We start from the raw sequence: 10,743 nt of genomic DNA, 5'->3' as shown, positions 1-10,743 counted from the left end.
ACCAGAATGAGTATCCATTTCCTTCTCCAGGGGATCGTCCCAACCCAGGGATCAAACCTGTGTCTCCAGCACTGCAAACAGATTCTTTACCATCTAAGCCACAAAGGAAACATAAGCATAGCTGATACTTGTGTTGATTTGTAATAATTCTTTGTGATTATGGACCTTTCTAATTTCTATACTTTTTTTTTTTAGCCGTTTATATTCAGTTTATGTTGCAAAATATTGACTTAAATACTTTGTTTCTGCAGGGTCCGGGTGCTGGCATTAAAGCTCTTAGCGTCTCACCTCACAAGGGAAGAGGGGGCTGACACCAAGCGCCCTTCAATAGATGCCAGAGTTCTCTCCAGAGTTACTAATTTATTTATTGTGAAAAAACCTATTGAACTCAAATTGGATGACCGAAGAGAACTGATGATTAAGGTGCCTCTAACTTTCAAGTTTATTCATTTGTTTATAACTGTGTGATCTATTGTGTGTTACATTCTTTATTCCATTATACATCAGATAGGGAGAGAAGTGGTAGTTTCATGTGTGAAGTTGAAGTTGTATCCTGGCTTTTTCTGGCTTCTGGATACATTTGTTTATTGAACAGATATTTCTTGACTGCCCACTGTATGCCAGGCATCATGTCCCTTTTCATTGAGAATATACTCTGGAAAGGCAAATTCATTTGAATAGAATCTTAAACACAGCGTAAGGCTAATCTCAAGGAAAGAAATTCTGTGATGACTCTTAAAAACAAATGTCACTGACATAAAAACTATTCTTTCTCTTCTCTTGGAAATATTCAAAAAAGAAAATATTCCTATGATAAAATTTTTCAGCCTTTTCATCACAGGAAAAGAATATAGAAGGCAAAGGCAGTTTCTCTTAAATGTTACAGTGGTTCTGAGGTATTTTTGTTAATCTCTTATTCTGAATCTTTGGCTTTTCCCCTCTCTTCAGAGGTTTAGCCTTCATCTCCTGTCTGCCCAGGGCTGCACCCGAATCATGGCGGACCTGTGGGATCAGTAACAGCTCGTGTCGGTTATCTCCATTGGTTCATTCCCAGGTTTCATAGCTTCTCCTGTGGCTCCAAGTGTGCAGTCTGGCTGTTTTTATTCAAGTTTAGACCAGCCCTTGAGGCCTGTGGCAGTGCTGTAGAGCCACACTTAATACAGTGGATTTTTTAAAATGGGGAAACACGTTCAGCGTTCTCCTAACCTGAGTGTTTGGGGCCATGTCATGGCCCTGACAGGTGGTTGGAGAACCTTCCATGGACCGTACACCAGGTCCTGTTGGGGTCGTCCTGTGTACTGAGCCCCTGGTGTCGCTCCTGGCCCTGTGTGTGGTGTGGGGGAAGGAGTGGGTTCTAGAGCTCTCTTTCCTGAGTGCATGTTAGGGCTGCAGATGGCGGTGGGTGGGAGGAAGGAAGAGTGTGGTCTGAGTCCTTTTCTCTCCCCTGGTCCTGTTGTGTTTTGCGTCCTCAGACTCTCCTGGCAGGAAGCGACGTCCGGGGGCTGGTACGGGGCAGAGGCTGGTCGGAGAGCTGGGCAGCCTGCCCCAGAGAGCTCTCTGCTCCAGGGTGCTTGAGAGGGGAAGGGGAGCGGGCCAGGGGAACTCAGCTGGTGGCCCCTGGGAGCAGCAGAGAAACCCCGAGTCACATTGGGGTTGACTCACATATCTGGGGTTGCTGTTCTCAGGCTAGCAGGCTACCACCTGGAGTGATGTTGTGCAACTCGAACATTTTCTGTGAAATTGTTAAAAGTGGCTGCTAATGGGTTGTGAACAACTTCCTGGCAAAAATGTACATTAAGAGGAGAGGCTTATTTGACATGATGACTCTTTGTTTTAGATCTTAACTCCCTCTCTGACCTAGCACATCTTTCTTCCAAATATAAATATATCGATTACTTAAATAAGTTGGCTTTTGAGCTTTTCTTTTAATGGTATGAACTATAGAATGCTGTAGAATTTTACTGGAGAATTGGAAGTAGATGAAAAAATAATTTTTTTTTTCTTTTTGGTTTTCAGTTGGAGACTGTTGAAAAGGTGTATGGAATCTTTGTCTCAGATGATATTGATCTTGTTTTGAGAAAGTCAGCCGCAGAGCAGTTAGTGGTGATTATGCAAGGTACTGTCTGAGGAACGTGCTGCTGAGGATGGAATTTCAGGGTGCTGCATACAGTGGTGCCGGGAGTTGGCAAACTGGTTTGTAGGCCATTCTGATCTGTGGCCTGTGTCTCTTAACAGCCTTCAAGTTAAGGGTGATGTTTACATTTTTAACAAATGTGCAACAAAGGCCATATGTGGCCCACAAAGCCTGATATATTTACTATCTAGTTCTTTACAGAAAAAGTTTGCTGACCTCAGGTCTAGATTATCATTATTTAACCTAGGGAATGTCATTTGATATGTTGATATAATTCAAACAGTAAATTGCATCTTCCTTTCTCACTTTACCTAGTATGTGGTGTTCTGTTTGTTCCATCTTGCTTAAAGAAATAAATCAAATTGTACTTTTTGGGTAGGTAAGATAAAAATAATGTACTGTGACTATGTATTTTCTTTAAAGGTTTATTTTTTAAAAAGAAGTAGCAGAATGTACTCTTACCTTGTTTGTAGTGTTGTTATTCTTAGTTTTTAGTTTTTTCCCATATGTTATGTGTGTAATTTATTGTTAATGTTTGAAAGAAGTACCTTTGCATTTACATAAAAGGATTTTTTTCAACTTGGAAGGTGGGATATGATGAATGTTACCATCCTGATTGGGATGAGAGAGTAACGTGGAAAGGCATATTCAACATATTTGTGGTTTTAATAACAGTAGTAGAAACTACAGAAAATCAGGCTCAAGCAAATGTGGAAAGCCTCCACTAAGAAATTAAAAAAAAGGTTTTAGAGAGTATTCTTTGGGTATTGTCTAGTATTTCAAAAAGAAAGCTCCTAGTTTGGCATGCACTGTATTGGAGGGTAGTGGAGCTGCCTTTTTAAAGTGGCAGTTGGAGATAGTTACAGTGACAGCTACTAATTCAATATCAACTTTATGTTTGTATGTTTTTCTTAATGAGAATATAGGGGGACAAATTAAGAAAATGTGTCTACAAGTTATGAAATACTTATATCTAACTTAGAAGCAATGAGAGTGTTTGGTCCTAATGATGTCTCTAGTGCCTGTGTGTGTGTGTACATCTTAGTCTTTTAGGGCTGCTGTAATAGAATACCACAGACTAGGTGATTGATAAACAACAGAAATTTATTCTCACAGTTCTGGAGGCTGAAAGTCCAAGGTTACGGTGCTGTACATTCAGTGTCTGGTGAGGGCGTTTCTTGGTTCAGAGTTGGCTGTCTTCCTCCTGTGTCCTCACATGGAGAAGGGGCAACAAAGCTCTCCTGTTTTTATCAGGACACTAATCTCATTCACGAAGCCTCCACCCTCGTGATTGGTGACCTCCCAGAAGCCCCACCTCTTGGAACCTCCACTTTGGAGACTGGCTTTCACACAGATGAGCTCTGTGGGGACACAGACACTCAGACTGTGCCAGTGTGTGCACGCACATATCCGCACGAATATGTTTATTGGAAAAGAGTCCATGTTCTTTAGAAATATTTAGAGTATGTTACAGACCCTTTCTTTTGTATTTGCTATTAAGAGTTTGGGATTAAAGAACTTGTGTTAATAGAAAAATCATGTTGCAAGTGATATTTACACATTTGCTTGTGGAGAATCTAAGCGTTTTGAGATGATGGATTTGGAAAAGAGAAGAAATGCCAATGAAAGAACCTACAATAATGTTCCATGTACAAATTAAAGGAGTCATTTGTATACTTAAAATTCTGGTACTTTTCAGAATCTGACTAGTTCATTTAATGATTCTTTTTAAAATAGTTTCTTTACATTATAGAAGACGTTCTTGTTACTTAAAAGTTCTCAAATTGTTGAGATGTGTATAAAGTAAAAAGTTTAAGCTGTCATCCTCTAATTTTCAACTATTTTTAACAGTTTGAAAGTTGTGGATGTCTGTTCTGTATTTTTAAGACTATAGAAAGTGTTCTTTAATTTTTAATAACTTTTTTTTTTTGGTCTGCAGATATTAAAATGCATGCTGTGGTGAAAAAAGTGCACCTAGTTGACAAGATAATTGAGTATTTAAGTGAATGTGTGGGTCAGGATGGTGAGGTAAGACATATTTTTACAGACTGCTGTTTTTATTAATTAAATTTGAAATGAATTCACTTGGTTTTGGATGAGTTCTTGGAGTGTCAGTCTTGAGTAACACCCACGACCTGTTCATTTTTTTTTTTTAATTTCTTAGAAGTAAGGTCTCTAAAGGAAAAGTAACCTTAAAATTTATATTAGATGTATAAGCATAAGTATATACAAAACTTACTTTGAGTGGAAAACAATTCTTAATGTTTGCATTTTAGTTTCACATAATTTTGGTGTAAAAGCATGAATTTAGAATAAGATAATGTTATATTTTGGAGCTTCCCAGGTGGCATAGCTGGAAAGAATCTGCCTGTAATGCAGGTTTGATCCCTGGGTCGGGAAGATTCCCCTGGAGGAGAAAATGGCAACCCACTCCAGTATTCTTGCCTGGAGAATCCCATGGACAGAGGAGCCTGGCGGGCTACAGTCCATGGGGTCACAAAGAGTCGGACATGACTGAGCACACAGGCACGCACACACATATGCAAAGTATATTTTATCTTATCTTAAAACTGATGACCATAGACAACTGTGTTTTCCCCGCCGGCCAGGTGGTGGAGTGTTTGGTTCAGCCGAGCCTCATGCTCCTGAGGAAGGTCCTCTGTGCTGACCCCGTCCTGAGAGTTTCTCTGTCCCAGAAGACTTCTGTCCTGACCCTGCTCTTCAGAGGTACATAAATTCTGATAGTAAGGAGCTCAGTCTTAAGCTTTAAGTGTTTATTCTTTAACTGTAGGTGACATTTACTTTCTACTTTACTAACAGAATACCAAAGTGGGTATGCTGCTAAAAGAACCCATCGCAGTGGAAAATGTTTAACACTTTTGTGGCAATTTTCTTAAAATCCTGTTTCAGAGTAGGCCTCACAGCTGGGAGGGCTGAAGCCTCTGACGGCCTCCCGCGCGGTGAGGTGGCTGTCGGGGGTGGTCAGCTCCCACCTGCAGAGCGAGGGGCTAAAGCAGCTGTCAGCACTGCCTTCTTTCCAACATCTGTTTCCTCTCTATTGTTTTATTTTGTGCCTTTATATCTGACGCTTTGCTGCGATAACTGCTTAAATCCTTAAACTGGCCTAGAGGGTATATATATAAACCCAGTCTGTGGGGAGTGGGAACTAGACCGTCCTGAATGGCTGTGAGCATCAGTGTATTATATTACATTTTATAAAGTGTGTGTGTTTTTTTTAACCCCTTTCAGTTTGGTTGTAATAGAGTAATGTATTTAGATGGGAAAACTCCATGTAATTTTGTTCTCTTGTTAAATTTTTCTTGCCTTTTCTGACTGTTCTCAGTAGAGAGCTTGGTAACATTATATGCTGTTTTCTTTCCTAGAAGTGTAGGCCACTGCTTTTAAATATTCTACAAGAAATGTCTTGATTGGATGTCTTAATATGTTTAATCTTGTCAGTTATTAAGCATATTAAGAGATAAATGATACTTATGTTCAAAATATCCTTAGAATATAGTCATTTTATTTTAGCATTTTCTTGTCTTCTAATGATTCCTGCTTGCCAAGTTAATAGGACACAGTTTAAATAATATTGATAAAGCTTCTAACCAGGTAAAGTTCTAGAGACTCAGAGTGTTTGGCTTCATATATTTTGAGTAGTGTGTAAAATTTTATAATTTTTTTTATAGATTGATGTGGAAGAGTAGCAGTTATGGATCTGTAGTTTTCCTTCATCTCATTAATAATTATCTTCCTATTAACATCATTCAGCAGAACTTAATTCCAGTTTACCATTTCTTTATGATTTTGATTTATTCAAGCAGTCAACTAATTATGAGTGCCTATTAGATTCAAAGGTGTTTTCTAAGCTAACATAATCTGTACCCTTTTTAATACTTTTTCTGTCTCATTGATGTTTCCAATCATTATTTAATTGAGTCTGAGAATAAATGATAGTATCTCTCATTAATGAATTTAGTTTCAGGGCAAAGTTAGTTTTTTACCTAGGTACTCAACAAGGAAAATTCGTTACTCAGCAGACATTCGTTGACTGCATGCAGTGTGCTAGACCAGTAGTGTCTGTATCCTCCAAATGTACTACACCAGAACCTCTGTTAACAAGCCCTGCAGAGATTCGCATAGATTTGAAAGGTTGAGAGCCACTGTTTTAGTAATGTCAGTTTGTCTGGGTTAACACTGCATTTCTCTGAGAATGGCATCTCTTCTTTTAGAGTTAAGATATTTTAAATTTGAGGTTCATTCTTTTTTGAGGTGAAAATATAAAGTTATGCTTCTTTTTATTTCTCAGTTTCCTTGATATTTCATGGAGATTGTACCATTGTGACTGAAGTTGGAGCATTGTTTTGTCTTCTGTTATTTGATGAAGTATCAAGAATGGATATGTGGTGAGCTATAAGAGTTTTAAACGAATTTTGCTCTGAAATATCTAAGGTTTCTGATGCAGTCTTGCAGCAATACATGGAAATTTCTGACTTAGGAAGCTTATGCTTTCCATGGTAGAAATATGTGGTATGATATTTGGTTTGAGTAAGCAGTATTAAAAAGCACATTGGCTCAAAAAGTCACCCAGAACTTTACTTTTGAACATCACTAAGTACAAAATTTAATAATTACTATAGTAAATTCTATCATAAATGCATTTTTAAGTATATACTCTCAATTTTGTGTTTTTTGTTCTTGAATATTTAATTTTAAAAACCTTGGGGAAGATGTTTAGGATGGTAGCATCTGATCTTGAGCAGGATTACTGGGAGGGAGACATGGAGGCCACCTGCCAGGATAGCACTTGCATCGTCTGAGTCATTTCTTATATGGACTTCTTAAAGAAAAGCACTGTTTGCTCTTTATAAGTAGGTTGGGGAGGGCGCCGTGTTGTAGCTGGACTGAATGACAGAATCAGGTGCAGCTCTGCATCTGAGCGTCGGTCGAGGAGGGGAAGCGGGTCTTGTTTGTTCAGCATGACAACGATCCACTCAGTTGTCTCTTTGCTTTTCTGTTTCTGCTGTGAAATAGGTCTGATAGTCCTTCCTGCACACCATCTTCACCATCAGTCTTCAGTCTGCCTGTTTCAGTTTCTAGAAGGTAAAAAATTTCTTCCTTCGATTTTCTCGAAGGTAAAATACTGGTACTGAAAGGGAAATAAGAATCTATGGTTTGTTAAAGTTTCACCTAGCTTTTCCTCACATGCCTTGTAGCGCTTTCACATCTCCTTCGTAAGGGGGGCTTCTGAGGGCTCAGTAGGTGTGCATCCCCCGTCACCAGATATTTGGTTTGATGCTGTTCACGACTACAGAAAGCTTGAGAGAACCGCGCAGTGAACACTCACGTACCCTGCGGCCTATAGTCAGCAACTGTTAAGATGTAGGTCTTGCTTCCTTCCTCCCTCTCTCCCGCTCTCTCAATACATTTATCTATTTTTATGTGATCTTTTTCCCCAACCAGTTTAAAGATAAGTTTCAGACATAATCTTACTTCCCTCCCAATTATTCCAACGTATACCTCCTTAAATTAAGGTGTTATCTTATATAACCACTGTATCATGAATGGTCACATTTAAGAAAATCAAAAGTAATTCTGTAATTTGATCCAGTTTCTCTAATTATATCCAAAATATCCTTCATGGATTTTTTTTTTTAAAGCAAGATCCAATCAGGTCATGAATTACATTTGGTATTCATCTTTCTTTAGACTTTTTAAAAAGTAAATTTTTTTTTATGGAAGTGTACACAAAGTTTACAAATCACAAATTTTTCCAGATAAATACATGCATGTATCTAGCACACAGATTAAGGTACAAAATATTACTAGCATGCCGGAAACCACGTTCATGCTTCTTCCTTACCTTCCAGGGCCCACAAAGGTAATTCTACTTTCATTTCTGTTATTATACATTGTTCTTGCACTTTATAAGGTATATTCTTCTCTCGGGCTTCTTTTGTTCCACTTGGGGAGATGTGTCTGCGTCACATCGTGAAACACTATTGGGTTTGTTTCCACTTCTGTGTGAGAGTATACAGCTGTGTAGTTTACATTCTACCACTGATGGACACTGGGTTGTTTTCTGTTTGGGGCTACTATGAATAAATGACTGCTAAGAATATTCTTGAACATATACGGATCAGAGGGTATTTACACGTTTAGCTTTAGTAGGTGCTCCTAAACAGTATTCCAGAGTGGTGCACTGGAAGCACCAGAGTGATTCACCTCCCAGCTCCAGTGTAGCAGTCCCTGCCGTTCTACACCACATATATTAATACAACGTCCAGATCCCCACCAGGCACATCCATCATTCACCTTTGATTTCCCTATCTCAGACCTTGCGTTAACCATTTCTCTGAGGAGTCCTGGTTACTCCTAAGGAAAATTCCAATTTTTAAAATTTGTCTTTTCTTAAATTATGCAGTCTCATTTGTATATAGAGTCCTACCTTGGCCTCTTTTATTGAGATGCTTGAAGTGAAGAAGCACACTAAAGTTTCTCTTAGAAATCCTACTCAAGGGTGTTTACCTGACATTAGTTACAAATATGTGAATATTAGCAAAATTCTTCTTTAACATTTGAGATGCTAGACATTGCTGTACTGCTAAACACTGTGAAATTAACTTTAAGAGATGCTGCTATTGAATATTTCTTAGATCTAAAAATATTTCTAGGTTCTCTTGGTAACACAGAGTCATTGAGTTTATTGATGATGCCACTGTGTTCTCAAGCGAAAATAGTTAAGCTGTGATTCTGTCCCTTATTGACTGCTGTGAGTACAGGCAATTCATTTGCCCTCTGTAAGTCCCATTTTGATCATGTGTAAAATGGGTATCATACTGCCATGCCAGGTAACTGAGTAAAAGGTAACATGCGTTGTTAGCACACAGTAGACACTGGTGTTTCAGTTGAACACCATGTGTGTGTCGTTCACTGTAGCCACGGGCCTTGATTTCAGGGGGTGTCAGTTCCCTCTGCAAACACCTCTAATACAACAAGGACTGTGGTAAATTCTCAGGGAATTGTTCAATCAAGTGTCTTGGGAAGTTTGGAGGAGGGCAGAAGGATAAAGCATGACAACTGCTCCAAATCGGGACCATGAGAGAGATCTTGGTGTTATTGTAAAGTGGGAGGTGTAGAACTGACTCTCCTTTGTGGCTCACCATTTTGAGTAGCATTTAAGAATTTAAAAGTTTGTGATTATTTTTATTCCCTTTCTTCAGGTATCATCTACCAGTGCATGTAGTTGGCCACCATGCCGTGAGTCCTTACTCCATGGTTTTGCCGTTATCTGCTGACTCTTTGGCCTTGAAGCCGGTATCAGATATGCTGAGGATGGCTTGGAACCTGTCGTGGTATCACGGGAGTGACAATGTGTTGAAGCAAGTGAACTCCGAAGCTGAAATCCAGGAGTAAGTGTGACACATGTAGAAAAGCATTCACATTTAATTAATTTAATTAGGCCTTATTTTTCCTTTAGATCAAGTAGCTTTTTTGCTTATGGTCATCTGCTTTTTCACTGAAGATAATAATTTTTACTTTGTTTTATAGGTTGTATATATTTATTACTTTTAAAAAACTATCACACAAAGGAATTTCAACACATTGTTCTCTGCTGTTTTAGAGATTGTATAAAGTTGGGTTAGTTAGTAGATTAATTCACTAGGAAAAGTGCTCTGGGTTAGTGTAAAAGCTTAATAAGTCTGTGTGCATTTGTCATCATTACTGTGATGGTGATGACTTCTAAATATATTGAAAATTAGTGTTTTCTTTTGCATGAAAATTATTTTATATTTCTCCAAGCAGGAAAATGTCAATATAAATGTCCTCAAGCTACTGTAAAACCCTAATATTGACAGATACACACCAGATTTTCTTTTGGCCATGAGTCACCCTTTAATTAAAAGGAAACAAAGATAAAATAGAATTTGGGGGAGCTAGTTTAAAAATAATTGTTAGCTTTTATTTAAATAGCTTCTATTGCTCTTTGTTTAGATTTTTAGATACACTGAAGTTATCCACCGAGGACACCCTTACTCTGAAGATGACCCACACACCTAGTGGACTCAAGGACTGTCTCTGCTCCATCGTTCAGGCCGCAGGCCACAGGGAAGTGAGGGCTGCCCTCACAAGGATGAGTTTTTATCTCCTAAATGACAGACTGTCTTTCAAGGGCGGCACTGGCCCCTGTGGGGTTACCCTGAAGTCCTTGTCTTGGCACACCACACTAAACAGGTCAGTGTCAGCTCCAGGTGCCGGGCCAGAGACCTGGGCTGGATTGTATTTGGGTTCCTTTCCATACATTTAAGATAAGAGCATGTGTTCTTATTGTCGGTATTGTGAGAGAGAAATGTGATTTTAGAAAGAAAAACTTAAGGATTTTTAATTATCTGTAATGCATATCCTTTCCAATGAGTCAGCTCTTCGCATGAATTGGCTGAAGTACTGGAATTTCAGCTTTAGCATCATTCCTTCCAAAGAAATCCCAGGGCTGATCTCCTTCAGAATGAACTGGTTGGATCTCCTTGCAGTCCAAGGGACTCTCAAGAGTCTTCTCCAACACCACAGTTCAAAAGCATCAGTTCTTCGGTGCTCAGCCTTCTTCACAG

The 10,743-nt window shown here is 38.9% G+C and overlaps 1 protein-coding gene across 5 annotated transcripts in view; it reads left to right on the top strand.

Annotated features, from left to right (window-relative positions):
• The window catches only part of RTTN (rotatin), a 119,099-nt gene that overhangs the window by 37,335 nt on the left and 71,021 nt on the right, over positions 1-10,743 (top strand). For all 5 annotated transcript variants that reach the window (XM_010855045.1, XM_010855047.1, XM_010855046.1 and 2 more), the window contains exons 18-25: positions 252-423; positions 2,017-2,116; positions 4,074-4,162; positions 4,744-4,861; positions 6,444-6,540; positions 7,169-7,237; positions 9,358-9,546; positions 10,130-10,369. In XM_010855045.1, the coding sequence (XP_010853347.1) occupies positions 252-423; positions 2,017-2,116; positions 4,074-4,162; positions 4,744-4,861; positions 6,444-6,540; positions 7,169-7,237; positions 9,358-9,546; positions 10,130-10,369 (1,074 nt within the window). The remainder of the gene's footprint in view (positions 1-251; positions 424-2,016; positions 2,117-4,073; positions 4,163-4,743; positions 4,862-6,443; positions 6,541-7,168; positions 7,238-9,357; positions 9,547-10,129; positions 10,370-10,743) is intronic.

This window comes from Bison bison, unplaced genomic scaffold (assembly GCF_000754665.1).
Source record: "Bison bison bison isolate TAMUID 2011002044 unplaced genomic scaffold, Bison_UMD1.0 scf7180017864353, whole genome shotgun sequence".
Lineage (NCBI taxonomy): Eukaryota > Metazoa > Chordata > Mammalia > Artiodactyla > Bovidae > Bison > Bison bison.
Note: the sequence above shows the minus strand (reverse complement) of the source record. Positions and strands in the feature narration are given on the sequence as shown.